Source organism: Schistocerca serialis, chromosome 2 (genome assembly GCF_023864345.2).
Source record: "Schistocerca serialis cubense isolate TAMUIC-IGC-003099 chromosome 2, iqSchSeri2.2, whole genome shotgun sequence".
NCBI lineage: Eukaryota > Metazoa > Arthropoda > Insecta > Orthoptera > Acrididae > Schistocerca > Schistocerca serialis.
Window position 1 is genome coordinate 569,154,570 of NC_064639.1, and position 16,263 is coordinate 569,170,832.

The following is a 16,263-nucleotide window of genomic DNA, read 5'->3' on the forward strand; positions in this document are numbered from 1 at the left end:
TGAGAGGAGACCAAGCCGGAGACACGGCTTTTCCTCACGAAGTGCCACGATCTCGACAAGATTCGGGCACCAAAGCTGTGCACACACGGACATGCCGGTAGCGACTAGGCGGCCTCGATCTCAAGGACGAGGACGCTTCTTTTGACAGCCGCTCTTTGCGCTGCGTGAGCGCTTGTGCCGGCGCCTCTTCCTGTGCTGTCTCTCCGGCTGCTCGCACTGGCCGCTGTATCTGATGAGATTTCGTGCGCTTCTTGGCTTTCAGCGAAGTTCCCTGTGGGCGGATGCGCTTCCTCAACTAAACTTCACCTTGACACACACTTGGGTGGCTGGAGGGGAACTTGGGCGGGGGTGACGGAGGAGGAGAATTTCGTGTACGCTCATATATCCTTGTGCAATCTGGAGATCGCGCGTGGTTCCCCCCCCCCCCCTCCCCTCCCCTCCCCTCCCGCCCGACGGTAAACTGCTTGCGTAGTGCGTGATTGAGATTGATCAACGGGAAACATTGTCACTTTCATAAATAGGAAGGAAGGAAGAAGGTTAGAGTTCATGACCCGATGACGTCGGCATCATAAGGGACAAAACTCAAGCTCGGATTGCGGAAGGATGGGGAAGGAAATGGACGTTCCGTCCCAAAAGTACCATACCAGCATTCGCGTTAAATGATTTAGAGGAACCTCGGAAAAACACGAGAGGACTTCAAACAGTAAGTTACACATTATTGTGACAGGCTAAGTAACATTTATTGAATGCCACACAGCTCGTCCAAGTGGCAGAGATACACTATTTTTCATCATAGCCACGAACTCTGTCAATAACGGTCGAAGCGTCGTAAAAATCGTTCTGTTTCTCGACGATAGTTCACCCCGTGGTCACGAAGCCATTTGAGGACCTGTGCCTGAACGTGCTTATAGTCGTAAAATCTGCGATTGCTGCGAAATCGGATCCTCGATTGCGTCGCCATTTTGGTCGATGTCAATAGTGCACCGTCATGATCAGGCTCCCCCACTGCTATGAGGTCTCGATCAAATTGTTGGAGCCATTTCACTACGACCGGACGAGACTTCAAATTTGGCCCATATATTGCCTGAATTTCACTTTGAATCTGCGTGCGATGAAGTGGTTTTGTCGACAAGAATTTTACTCTCCTGCATACTTCAGCTTTGGAGTATGGTTCCAGTTGCCGCGTCATTTCGCTACCACAGTGCGATGCACATGTTGCCCGAACAATATTCTCTGCAGGAGTATGTACTCCTTGTGACAGTCTGCCATTGCAGTTGCGCAATGGCCTTATTGTGGGACAACTTGAATATTTTAATTTTTGAAATCCACTTGTGAATCTTGTTGGCCGGACAGATTTTAACCGATGTTTTCCCGATTTAGAATCCAGGGTCCAGAATGATTTCAGACTATATTTTCACTCTGAAGCCTAGTGTGTATTGATGTGAAACTTCCTGGGACCTCTGCCATTTAGCGGGCAATTACTCTACCAACTGAGCTATCCAAGCAAGACCAGCCCAAGTTGAAAGCTTTAATTCCACCATTACCTCCTCTCCCCACTTCCACACTTCGCAGGTTTCAGGAATCCGGTACCTTAAAATTGCGCCACCTCACTCGATTTGTCATCAGCCGCACCAAAAAATGATTGTAAAAAAAAAAACCGGTGGTTCATGTCGAATCTATCAAGTGGACTTAGGAAAGTGATGTCTGTAAGTGATTCACTGTAAAACGTTTGCAGTTTCCTTCAGCTCACCGTTTATAAGTTATCAGCTGTATTATCACTGTGTCCCGGACAGGGACTCCTCGGCTTTTGCGGGCTGTGTTGTTACACATGGAGTTGTCCAGGCTTCATTTATGACGGTACTTTCCTCCTATTTTTCAGACTTCGCAGAAGCAGTCCTGGATATCTGTTGGATACTTAGAGACCCGTGCACACTCCAGTGCAGTTAATAAGCTATTTGTCCCGAAGTATGCTTTCTTTCCAGCGACGCATGCAGAACAACTTCTGTGAAGTTATGAAGCAAGCGAGAGGTACTGGATGAAGTGAAGCTGTGATGGCGGGTCCTAAGTCGTAGCTCTCCTCTCACGTCGGTAAGAGTGCGTGCAGACCGCGGAAGGCAGTATCCCAGTTACGATTTTTGGTCCTGTGCACACATTGAATCTTCCTGCAAGTTTCAAACCAGTGCCCAGTCTCCTGCAGAATGAAAGATTCATTATAGAAGAAATGAAGTTGGGCTAACTATTCACTGGTTATAGTTGCACGGATTTAGGATGAGGTGGCCCCAGTCCTCTTCCATTGGCCTGTTACTCCACTTTGTTTTTCATCAGTAGTGGTTCATATTTAGGCAAAATTTTGGTGCAGTCAGCGCTGTTAATCATGTAAGCGGCCGTAAAATGAACATCTCGGCAGTAACTATTTTTCTTTTACTGTTATGGGTTCAATAATGGACTGACACGTTTTCTGTAACTTTTTTCATGTATTGGTTTACTGCAGGATTTCCTGATTTTGAAACGAACATCTGTACCACCACTAAAGAATTCCTGATTCGGTCAGGTGTAAATGTCTTCCGAAAGCAAATGCCGACCAAACGTAAACATCACGAGCACACTCATGGAGACGAAAGAGAGGCCAAATTTTCTGTCGGATGTGGCACTATTCAATACGTACATCTTCCAAAAACAATACACAATCGGACGAAGGAAAGATGATTACTTATCGAATGAATATAGCAGAGATAATGTTAAAAAATATCCAATTGACAGACTACGAAAAGCAGTAGGTAAAACACCTGTTGGACTCCAAGAGCAATATTACAGGTATTTTCCTATTAGAAATTCGTTCAAGAGGAGCATTTCTTCTTATCTTTTTTTTAACAATATCTACGTTTAGGCGTCGTGTTATTACGTGCTGTCTGAAGTAGTCACACCTGAAGACGCGCAGAAAGATCATAATTTCGATTAAAGTATTGCGTATATGTAAAAATATATATTTTGAAGTATTAATGAAAAAAATGAATAAAAAAGAATTAAATTAGCGTTAGCGTCTACAAGAACAGCACCACGAAGAACAAACCTGTAGATACGTAACAGGTATCCTCATGTCGGCTTGCATAGCGATTGTCTCGTTCATCACGCTGGCTCATTTAGCATACGCCGTCTCCAATCGCACCGATTTCGTCGATCTAAATAGTACGACAAGGGGTTAATCACACAATTCTCCTTCAGTGGGACTGCTGTTTCTGTTCGGTTTTGCATCAGAAGTGAAGATCCACGTATTAAGTTTCAAAGCCTCTGCGGCAATTATTGGAATTACGAAAGAGACGGCACTGGTGATGCACAAAGTTGTCCGGCTTCTATTAGGTCAATGAAGTTCATTTAGCCGCCGTGCGTGCCCGGAATGAAAGTTGCTGTGCATCAGAACTTGAAACTCGGCGCTCAGTTCCATTTTCTCGTGCAAGTTAAGTACTGTGTATTTATCTTCACAAATATAGCTCCGTCGAAGGCTAGGACTACGCAAGCGTCTGAAGCAGAAGTTCTCAGATGTATTTTACCCCAGTCAGCCGTTTGTGTTATCAGTGTTAGCGTTGCATATTTCATCTGATGACCGGATGCCAAGATTTAAAACGACTGAAAACTCCAAAATGAGATAACTGGTTTTTTATTTCTTCGCTCTAACATATGGATACAATTAATTCACATGTGGAACAGAAACGGGCAGTCTCTTACGCTGTCGGTATGTCCATAATCTTTGTTGTTTACATAAGCTTGTGACAACGTATTTATTTTTCTTTTACTGTTATGGGTTCAATAATGGACTGACACGTTTTCTGTAACTTTTTTCATGTGTTTGTTTACTGCAGGATTTCCTGATTTTGAAACGAACATCTGTACCACCACTAAAGAATTCCTGATTCGGTCAGGTGTAAGTGTCTTCCGAACATTGTACATTTTGCCATTAATAAACAGAGTACAATTTCACAAGAGTTTGATCTCTCTTCTGACTTTCGTCAGGCTTCTCCATGTTACTTCCATTTTGTCTAGCATTATTGCAAGTAACAGCAAAAACAGCCTTCGCAGAAAGCTGTATGTGGGCGCTCTTATGAGGGCGGCGCTAGTTTTGGTGCAGTCAGCGCTGTTAATCATGTAAGCGGCCGTAAAATGAACATCTCGGCAGTAACTACAGCTTTGTGCTGCGCCTTGGGGAATGTTCGCGAATCCCGTTGCACGTGCAAGATATGAAGTTTTTTGTAGTTCTTACCATCCGATGCGGTCTTCAGTGGGTCTGATGGTGACCGTTGCTAGCTGACGATACCGGTAAACGAAATAAAACGTTTTCTGTACCAGGTGTACCGGTATGAAATGAGCGTTTTTTTGTGAAAATGAAACACTAATTGTGAATTGAAAAGTAAACACATTTTATTCAAAGTACTGACCATTGCTTTCTATACATTTTGACCACCTTTCTGGCAATTTGTAGACACCACGCCAATATAAATGTTAGTCTTTTGAAGCAAACCAATCACGCACCCAACTCTCGACTTCTTCTTAGGAATCGAAGTGTTCCTCAGCCAATGCGTGTCCCATTGATGAAAATGTACGTCGGAAGGGGCCAAGTCTGGTGAATACGGCGGGTGGGGTAGCAGTTCCAGCCAAGTGTTCTGATTGTATCCTGAACCAGTTTTGCTTTGTGTGCAGGTGCATTGTCGTGTAAAAAAATACTTTGCCGTGTCTTTTTTCGATCAATGCATAGTTCAAATTGATCATTTGTTCTCTGTAGCGATTAGTATTCACAGTTTCACCGGGTTTTAGAAGCTCATGATACACCACACGTATCTGATCCCACCAAACACAGAGCATTGTCTTCTTGCCGAATCGATCTGGTTTTGCAGTCGATGTTGATGGTTGTCCCGGATTAACCCATGATTTTTCGCGTTTAGGATTCTTAAGATAAATCCATTTTTCATCACCAGTAACAATTCGATGCAACATTGACTTTCTTTCATGTCTTTGAAACAAAATTTGACAAATGGTTTTTCGGTTTTCCATCTGTCTTTCATTCATGTGGCACCCATTTTCCACACTTTTGGATCTTTCCCATAGCTTTCAAACGGTCAGAAATTGTTTGTTGTGTAACATTTAACATTGCTGCCATTTGCTTCTGACTCAAAGAATCATCTTCACCCAATATTGCTTGCAATTCGGCGTCTTTGAACTTTTTTGGTGGTCTTCCACGTTCTTGATTTCTTACATCAAAATCATTATTTCTGAACCGTTGAAACCATCTTTTGCATGTTGCTTCTGATAGAGCATGATCGCCATATGCCTCGACAAGCATTCGATTCGACTCTGCAGCACTTTTTTTCAAATGAAAACAAATTCATGCTTTCCGCAAATCATCACTTTCTGGTACAAAATTCAACATTGTTAACACGATGAAAACATATGATGATGTTTGTTCCATGACTCGATGTATATTAAAGATCTATGACAGATGTCATACCAACCAAACAAAAAAATAATTAAGGCTCGTTCACAACAAATGTTCCCTATCGACACATTTGTATCTTAACGCTCATTTCATACCGGTACACCTGGTAATTATAATTTAACAATTTTCGGACTTTTTCCCCTTTACTTCTATTGTGGAACCCTGCTTTGTGCTAAAAATTTTGTGAATCTGGACCACGGGACGTACCTTATAGGTTTTGATGAGTTAGTATGCGAATATCAAAATTTGTGATATAGAAGCTTTAATTCTTCAGTGAAGGGGCCGTAGACCTTAGTATGTGATGTAAGTTTCAGCTTGATACGGCTTCCCGTCCTTTAAAAACAGACTTCTTGACAGTCAGATGGACGGACAACAGAGATCATGTAAATGTTCCGTTTTAACAGATTGAGGTAGTAAACCCTAAAAAAGTTAATTATTTAGTATAGGCATCTAATTTTGTGTATAAATGACTAAGATATCGTTACATTATTAATGTGCAAGGATAAATTTGAAAATGATTAAACTACAGTAGTTAAAATGCATGCAGATTAGTTGAGCGCATGTTACAGGAAAAACTTCGTTAATGAAGGAGAGAGGAATAGAAAACGCCAGTTAATGACGCCATCACTTGTATTCACAGCCAACTGAAAGTAAAGTGCGGATCAACAGATACGCAATACACAGCAAATACTCCTAGAATATACAGGAAGGTTTGACCTTACCTTATTGCAGCGGTTTTGTTCTTGTGATACTCGCGTACCGTGCTACTTAAGGTAACTTCGTAGTATTTTCACTTCCCACGTTGTCCATTTTCACTGTCCACATCATGCGCGCCGGCTCAGATTAATAGATAAAACATGACACTGACAGCGTGCCTGTCTGCAAATGTGGTGGATACGTTTAAGATAGCAGTGACTTGAATGTTGATGTTTTGACTTTGTGGTAGCATAAAAAAAGCAGAGAGACTGATAAGCTTTCGACGTCAGGGAAGTTAATAGAGATAAACAATTACAAAGACAAATATACGATTATCCGGCCCTCACACAGAGCCAACCAATTGGGCACTTTCGTGTGTTATCTTATTAAAAAAAATGCATGTAATTTCTTCGGGAGAAAAAATAACAATGACATACTGCATAAATTTGTATCTTTCGGAACGTGGTGTGGTCTGGGGAGCGTCCATAACAGTAACCACTCGCAAATTGCTTGTATTTTCACTCCACGCAGCGGAATCGTGATCTATAACATTTTTATTTTCATAGAACTTTGAAAATGACTAAATTACCATTGTAACTTATTTAGCCGAGAAGTTAGTCTTTTACCCACGGCGCTGCATACAATGTTCTTTGATAAGTAGCTGATCCATATTTTTTACCTATAAAGCGATCAGTCAATAATGTTGCCTGATTGGCGCAAGTAGTTCCACGGCACGGTGGTCTAGAGTTGATCTTGGGATATACCCTCGTAGGTTCCCTTAATCATCAATGAGATGTAATCATATGTTCACTTAAAGAGCTTTACAACCATAAAACCCATTACAGTTTCAAGGCAGAGCTGTGTGTTTCAGGTTTTGGTAGACTTCTTCGTGTAGTGTGCCCCTTCGAATGCCTCGGCCGTGAATTAGTGTCGTAAATCTGGAAAACGTCGTTTACAACTTGAGGATGGTGCACAGTATTGTGACGTCCGACAACGATGAGGTTGTGTGCAGCACCACAATACAAATCATTCCCCGCCAGTTCTAAGAGAAGTTTCGCCGTTAATGTTATCTTCCTTATTGAACTCTTTTCTAGAATCGACGAATATCGTTAATAACGGTACAAGAGCAAAAAGGTTAAGAGGAAGTGATAACTTACGCATCGGCTGAGCTGCATAAAGACTTTTGTATCGCATTTACCTGATCACCCTGCTTTAGTGTTGTTCATGAGGACAGTTTCTCATCCAAGACGCGTTTCGTTCCATTTAATCGTATCAGAAGTCTTTACACACGAAAACAGGTGGAACGAACAACTCTTTACAAATTGAAGAATGTAGAAATTAGCGTTGCACGCAAGACAGCGCGCAGGCGGCGCCTCTGCCGCGCGGTTTTGACGCGCTGTAGCCCTAGTGGGAACCCGCCTTTATTAGCGTACCAGCGGCGACGACGTAAACACGTACTGTCTGCCAGGGACGCCTAGCCGCAGCGAGGGACTTGGTGGGGGGACGTGGGCGGTGACGGCCAGCGCACAACTGTTTGTATACACCGGCTATCTCACTGTGCGCATGCGCGTTAATGGAAGCAATGCGGTGACTGCTGTGTCGTAATAGTTACGCAGGCGCGCGCTAGCGGTCCGAGGAAAAATTCCATGTCCTCCTCTCCACTTCTAGAAATGAAGCTTGTAGACACTCATTCGAAGTCCTTACTACATATGCCCTTATTTCTCAAAGACACCTAACCTAACCTGTTAGTTACTGAAAGAGAATTTGCAACAACGAGTCACTATTCAGATCATAAAATTTTGTTAGTTGTGACAGGTTCGTGTATTTTCACACACAGTTACGTAAAGTGTGCATTTTAATTTACATTACATATTGCACGTAGCTGTGGTGTTAACTCTCATTACTCGTTCCTTCTTCTTTGTTCCTTGCAGCGTGGCCACGGAAATTCTTGGCAGGAATGCAATGAAACACAATGTTCACGTCTGACACATGTGCATTATACAAAACATATTGTGAACATTCTACTACTCTGCGGTAAATTCTTGAACCCTACTCCTTTTGGTATTGCTTTATATCATATTTTACACACCATCGACCTGCCTCTACCAATTGTGTCTTCTCTGCTGCCAGTAGCGCAATTATCTCCTTCTCATAATATATTAATTTAATGGTCTTTAAATAGGCATGTATGGCTGTGAAGACATTTCAAAATGGCTCGAATGGCTCTGAGCACTATGGGACTTATCATCTGTGGTCATCAGTCGCGTAGAACTTAGAACTACTTAAACCTAACTAATCTAAGGACATCACACACATCCATGTCCGAGGCAGGATTCGATCCTGCGACCATAGCGGTCACGCGGTTCCAGACTGAAGCGCCTAGAACCGCACGGCCACACCGGCCGGCGAAGACATTTACTACGCTCACGTTTCTGCTTATTCTTGGAAATAACACCACACAATACTTTCACTTGGGACGCGGCTATTTGTAGTCACGGAACTTAGTTCCTGCTATGGTCGTGACTACAAAGATAGTAGAGTGTAGACGAAAGTATGGAAACACCGTACACACACATTACCATGCCTAATATGGTGTAAGAAACCCGTTGGCATTCAAAACAGCTTTCAGTCGTGTCGGAATGGATGAATACAGGTCCTGTATGGTTTTCAAGGGGATTTTACACAATTCTTCCTGCAAGATAGTGGCAAGTTCAGGTAATGATGATGGAGGTGGATAGTGATCACGCGCCCTTCTCTCAAAAGTAGACCACAGTGGTTGAGATCTGGTGACTGCTGTGGCCATGGGAGATGAGACGCTTCATCTAGTGCTCACAAAACCAGTCCTGGACAATGTGAGCTATGTGAATAGGGACCCTGTCGTCATGGTCGCGACGTCACCTTTGGGAAATACACTACCCTATTGGATGGACCTAATCAGCCACAGTGGCCACATAATTGTTGACTGGAAGGCTACCTCACAGAGTAACCATGGAATACAACGATATGGCTGCCCAGATCACCACCTAACCCCCGCCATGTTTCACTTGTAGGATTCATCCGGCAAAATGACATTCTTCCATTACTCCATAGTCCAGGTTTTATGGCTACGGCAACATGTTTTGCTGTTATGGATGTTTGCATCACTGATACGTGCTATGGTGTTCCAGCTGGCCTTGCAATTCCCACGTTATAGAGCTCGAATCGTGTTTTGGGGTGTTGTAAGGGTTCGCGAATACGATATTAAGTTCTGCAATGACATTTGCAGCTGTCGTCCCCTATTTTTCGTCACAAACCTCTTCCATGATTGTCTGTCAAGATCACTCAACACACACTGTTGTCCACGTTGTGGCATAGCTGGTGATGTTTTCGTCTTTCCTTGTGTGCGGTGTAAATCGTCGATATGGTGCTTCTTGAAACACCGCACACTTCTGCTAACTTGTTTACGGAAACACCCATCATGCCAACTACGTTCGAATTCGCTTGGTACCGACGTAAAACATTGTTCTCACCAAGTCTGACACTTCCAACGTATTGAGGATATTGCATAGGCGACGTTCATGATCAAATAGAACAGCGCAATCTGCAGCCTTGGTTAGCATATGCATATATGTTCAAGTGTGCAATTCTCGCGGTGTTTCGATATTTTTGTCCAGCACCTGTAGTTTTCCTTGTATAATAACTGATACGAGATAGGACTCCCGACTTGAATCCGTGAGAAGTTAAACTGCGTGGAAAATAGAAGTCATAGCGGAACCCTTCGTGTCCAGAAATAACTGACACTCAATCCCATACTAAAAACATGACAAAGTGAGACTTGGTACCAAGAAATCTTTGTTCAATGTGTCTGTTCGCAATATTTTCAGAATATTGTTTCGTGAGAACATGGAAGCTCGTCCATAAAAAAAACTCAGCTGTGTGCCGGTCCAGTGCTCCTTTATTCGGTACTTGGATCCACATTTGCGGACTGTGTGTTGCTCAGTTTCAGTGAATATTTAAATGTGACTGGTGTCTTAAAGCCCATACAGGTTTGCTTAGTGCGGAAAAATGTAGCACGGTCTTCAGCACGGAGCAAACCATGTTTGTAGAGGTCACCATATTATATTTTTTGAGGACGCCAAAGACCTACGACTAACTGAAAGGGGTCCCCAGAAGAAAGACTGACACACAGTATCGTATTTTGAGTTCCTGCATGTTATGTGTTTGATTAAATTTAAAGATAAACGTATAAAACAGTTTATTTAGTATACAGCAAAAGCGGGCGTGATCCGTCTAATCCTTATTAAAATGATGATTAGCACTTTGTTCCGCAGACCGCTTTAATTTCAGTTCGACGAATGCTTAGTAAATTGTTTCGTAGGAAATAACTGCACTCATTGATTTGTCAGAATTTGCTCGCAATCGTTCCAGCGTATGCCATCTCGTGCCACAGACACGTAATTTGGACTTCACATTCTGAAGTATAGAATGGAAGGGGATTTTCATGTGTTTATAGCTATCTACCTAAACGTTAGAAGAAGAATTAGAATTACTGTAATCGCTCTCTCCGCCTAACATCCTGGTCCTGGAAATTAAAACCACTTGTAAAACAATATACTGAGGTACAGGATGCCAAATTACTTTCACACCATCCAGGGTCGTAACTTCCTATAATAATTACGCTTCCGCCGTCCGAGCAAGCTGCTCAATTACGAATAGACTGACAGATTTAGGAGAAGGTCATCTGAAGACAGTTCGCGTGATTATTCCAATTAACAGGGCGGAAACGTTCACGGGTAGGCGCTCGACCTCGTCCAATCAAAGGTCTATGTCTGATGTTTGTTAGGTTTTTGCGTCTCCAGCAAATACAGTATCGCTTAAAGCAGCGTAAAGAAGTAGTCTCTAGAAACGGCTTTAATATTCCCAACGATTCAAGCGTCCATACAACTGTCCTTTTTTAAGGCGGTGGTTTTATTTTTATTTATGTATTTATTTTGGAAGGAGAGCGGTTGACTTCATTGATAGAGCCAAGGAAAGTAACAATTTAAAAATAATTATATGTGTTTACAGATATTTTTATTCTATTGGTCGGGCAGATTTCGTGTAATTCATTCCAAATTTAACCAGTTTTTGCTATTATCATAAATCAACATACGTCTCTCCCTCATATGCTTCCAGCGTGTCACTGCAGGAAACAAGCTTGTTTTTTATACAGCATTTGCCTGCCAAAACGGCGTCCACGGATGAAGCTACTATATATAGTCTCTAGGTTTCACAAAAGCCCTCCTAGTCATCTTAAGCACCAAGTAACCGTCGAAGACCGAGGAGGCAACAGGCGAAAGCTTGAGAGATTATTTAACATTGACCTGAGAGGAGAACTGTTTGTTAATAATTTACACACCTTTCACGATTTCATGTTTATTATCTAAATCTATTGGCAAGGAGATACTAAGGAGATGAAAAAAAATCTTTAGAATATTGTTCCACTGCACCAGGCCCACTATGGACTGTAAAAATGGACTTTATAAGGTAAATGAATTAAGTTTTCTTGCATACTCATTGATTTATTTTTCAGGATGATTACTCCAATACTCGACTAATCTAGAACAGTAGCGATCTGGCACTGCCATGTTTTAACTGGTGTAGCGCCCTAGTGATCGGCTACTTGATATGTGTGCGCTCTTGCTGGAGCATTGGTCATCTAACTTCAGTGATGGATCGGTAACAGGAGTAATATTGCTCAAGGTTATCTGTGCTTGATGGTATCACATTGTAGTCTTGGTGGTGGATTAGCCAAGCAAATTCAGTGTACGCGCATGTCTCCACAGGCAGCCTGCATAATGCCATAACAATCTGCAGTTGTTTCCCGCTGCCCACAGCACCAGTCAACACATTGTTTTTCACACTTCATGGTCATTCTTCAGGAGGCGTTCTCACGGCTGCCGTATAACGGAATCAGTCGGCTGCAGAAGATTATCATCGAATCAGTCCAGGTAAACTTACTGATTTTTACCGGTGTCTTTCGGATGAAAGGCCATTGGTGCGGTGATTGGTGGTGATTGTACCAATTAACGTGGTGGAAACGTATATGGGTCCGCGTGTGAAAACTGAGCGAAAAACACTGATAAATGTTTTGTCGGGTAGCATACATAATACGAAGGAAAATTTGCAAAAAAAATATAAAATAAAAATAAAAATGTGGCGAGGAGTCATTGGGGCTGCCGCCAGAAATGGCTTCCAGATTCGTAGTGATCATGCGGTCTCGATTTTTGTTTAGGCGCGATGGAAGGGGGCGGAAGAAGTCGGATATGTACTGTAGCTTCAGTCGACCCGGTTTTCGATTGCTATTGTCATTCACGATATTTTTATTCCTTTCTTTGGATAAATTTCGCCAAAATTCATATTTCATTCTACATTTAAACAGCCACTTTCCATCCCATCTTCAACGCAGTTTTCGCATCAGGTCACATCGTACCAGAGCACGCTTAACGCTTTGTCATTGCTCGTATTTTCACAATATTCCCATGGTCTTTCGCAACGGCATTCTTGGGTGTATTATCTAACTTTCGGTGATTACCTCTGTCGTCTTTGTCGGAAACAGTACGCTGATGAAGACGATAAAGGCAGTGGTCGGTAGCTTGGGGGTGTGGTGCTTTTTTTTTTTTTTTTTTTTTTTTTTTTTTTTACCGAAACTTGATGCTGTAGGAAAAGTGATAATTTTGTATTCGTAGTTTCCCGTTTTCACTTGCGCGCAATGCTAGTATATATCATGGTAACAGGCCGCTTCAGAGCATTGACTGCGCACCACTCTCAAATGGCCCCTTGAATTCTCTGGTCCCACTTCCCCGAATTTTTCCGAAAAAATTGAAGTTATTTCGGGATCCAAGAAAACTATGATATTGCGAAGTGAATGTAGAAAGGGGGAGCGGCCAGGGCGTCAGCAGTATATCTGTTAACCACTCCCTCTTCTGTTACCTAGTCAAGGTTTTAATCAAACCATAAGAATTTCTATAGTGACGGCCGAACCGAAAATAATAAGTTAGACGTCTGTACTGTGCATATTTTTTAATCTTTCTATAAATTTTTCAGTTTGTTTCTTTCGCCCCCACGAAAATGAAACTGATTTCTTACTGACCATCTACACTCGCGTGAAGAAAACTGAAATTGAATGTGAAGATAAATATCCGAATTCTTATGTTTCCGATACGTACGTTTTAATTTGATTTTAAAAATGAAATGGATTAAAAATTAATCGCAAACAGTAAAGATTCGATATCAAGCAAAAGATTAAAGTGGGAAAATGTAAGAGGAAGATGAACTTGTATGGAAGTTGCGTAGCGGAACTAACTTCACGGAGCTCAAACGTACAACTGTTCTTCTCCATACAGGAAGCAATGCGCCGTCGTGACCTAAAACTTCAATTTTCTGGGAAAAGTGTGTGTGGAAGTGGAACCTACGACTTTACAATGGTCAAATATCTCCCATTCCATGCACAAGTGGGGTAAATTACGAAGCAAAGCAGTATGAGAGACTTCGCAGAAGCTTCCTTTTGTGATAGGTAGTAGATTTTTGCCCTTGACGTATCGATCTCACATTACATTTGTACATATCCTAATACTGTCAGGAGGAGCGTGGGTTCATTTTTTCTCTGTTTTGCAGTATTGGCAGAACTTCACAGGCTTTTCTGAAAGAGTATGACAACATTTGGCATACATATATCTTAAAGAGCTTGCTTATATCTAGATAGATATTACCAGGACATTCAAGTTTTTTGTTCGCCGATAACTAACTCGCGCAATGGGCGCCGTTACTTGCGCGACACTCCGAATAAGAAACTGTATTGTGTTTCTGCCCACAGTCGGTGGTTAGTATAGGGCGCGACTGTAGCCGCATATTCCAGTCTACTTTCATATAATGACCTTAAAGTACTAAACAATGTTCTTTGTATGACATTAGGAAAAAACCTGGATGGCTGAGAAAACTGTATATAGAGGGTGAACCAGGGCTCCACCGACAACTTTTCAGAGGTTGTTCAGGAATACATCCTGAGTATTTTCGTGTAATTGTACCCACAAGCTCCAGCTACTCGTTACAGAGTAATTATATACGAGGGGTGGTCAATAAGTAATGGAATACTTCTTTTCTCGGCCAGTTTGGGTTGAAAAAAGAAAGATTTTTTGTGGGACGTCTTGGAATATTCTCACTTCAGCTCCTATGCTTTCGTGAAATTCCGGCAGTTGGCATCTGTTACGGAAGTGTGTCCCAAACAGAGAGCTGTCACTGAGTTTCTTTTGGCGAAAACCAGAGCATCACAAATATTCATAGGCGCTTGCAGAGTGTCAATAGAGACCTCACAGTGAACGAAAGCACGGCGAGTCGTTGGTCGGGGCGTCTGTCATCATCACAGTAAAGTCACACAAACCTATTCCACCTCCCGCGTGCCGGCCGGACTACAGCTGCCGTTCCTGCAATGTTGGAACGTGCGGACACTCTCATTCGAGGTGATCGACAGATCATAAACACCTCACTGCACAACTGGACGCCTCTGTTGGTAGTGCTGACAAGTCTGAGCACCCGAGAAGAGCTCACAAATCTTAGGACTGTCCTTCCTCATCCACCGTACAGCGCGGACCTCCTAACTTCCATCTGTTCGGCCCAATAAAGGATGCACTCCGCGCGAAGCAGTACTTGGATTATGGGACGGTTATTAATGGAGCAAGACGTTGGCTTCGACGTCGACCAGTAGAGTGGTTAATGTTAATGTAAATGTCGTGTGATTATGGCCTCCCGTCGGGTAGACCGATCGCCTTCCGTCGGGTAGACCGATCGCCAGGTGCATACAATCGACATTTGTGCACAATTTTCGATGCAATACAGATACAAACTTAATTTGGGGCAGGAAACCAAACACAATGCAGTAAATCTGCAACGAACCACCGGATATCGTGGGCCCCAAAATACTCTTGAGGTATCCGTGAACAGCCCCTGAAAGTTTGTCGGTGGAATGCTGGTTCACCTTGCAGAACGGCAACTTGGAAAACTTGCCTCTAAAACGTCACTGTTGTCCAGTTGCCGGAATTTCGAGAAGAAGAAGAAATGCTAGGCTGCGCTCTCCTGTTCGATCAGAACTAAGCCAAACTATTCCTTGCTTTCTGCGAATCAATATAAAAACTGCATTTCTGTACTAGAGTGGATAATGTTTTCTTCTTAAACAAAATGTATGTCTGACAGTCACGTACACAGTTTATCACACGTCAACTACGGCCGGTGAACAAATTCAGCTTTCTTGTTCTAATGTTTCCATCATCAAATTCGGCGTTAGTGTCTATCCACACATCCTTGAATTCAGAAGAGTTCACCGGCATCTTGATGTCATTTTATTAACCATCTTCGTCACAACGCAGCATGGAGTACTACTACTACCGAAGTAAATTTCATAACGTCCCGTAATTTTTGTATACATATAGATTCCTCCCAAACGAATTGCATCAAATGTTGTCATTCTTTTCGGAAACCTACTAATCCGAGTTAAACACTCGATTACTTTTAAGTTTGGTAGCGATCCGGCACTGCCATGTGTTGACTGGTGAAGCGCCTTGTGATCGACTACCTGCTGCGAGTAATCCTGCCCAAGTGCAGTGGCCTCCTAGCTTTAGTGAAGCATCGGTGAAAGGGGTAATGCTACTGATTTTTTTAATTGCTTCCTAGGACACTCATCTCATTATAGTCTGGTGGCGGAGTAGTCGAAGAAAAAAAATGCGTATTCGCGCATGCCTCCATAGTTGATCTGCTTAATTTCGTAACAATCTTCAGTTCTTTCCTGCTGTCCACAGCACCAGTCAACACATTGTGCTCATACTTCATGGTCATTATCATTCTTCAGGGGACCTTCACGCGGCTGCCGTATAACGGAATCAGTCAGCTGCAGAAGATAATCATCGAGTCAGTGCAGGTAAACTTCGTACTTTTTACCGGCGCCTTTAGGCTGGAGGACCATTGGTGGGGTGATTGGTGGTGTTATGGTGAAATGCCGCTGTGTAGATGTGCCTACCATTCCTGGGGTATACAGCTGCGTTCCATTTTCTACGTTACACTTGTTTATGGTC

The 16,263-nt window shown here is 42.6% G+C and overlaps 1 protein-coding gene across 10 annotated transcripts in view; it reads left to right on the forward strand.

Moving 5' to 3' along the window:
• Nucleotides 1–16,263, forward strand: part of LOC126457568 (nuclear receptor coactivator 7) — a 799,075-nt gene that overhangs the window by 657,491 nt on the left and 125,321 nt on the right. Inside the window, exon 17 of one of the 10 annotated variants that reach the window (XM_050093983.1) lies at nt 12,082–12,150. The exons of the other annotated variants lie outside the window; for them this stretch is intronic. Within the exon in view, the coding sequence (XP_049949940.1) occupies nt 12,082–12,150 (69 nt within the window). The remainder of the gene's footprint in view (nt 1–12,081; nt 12,151–16,263) is intronic. 10 annotated transcript variants of the gene reach the window in all.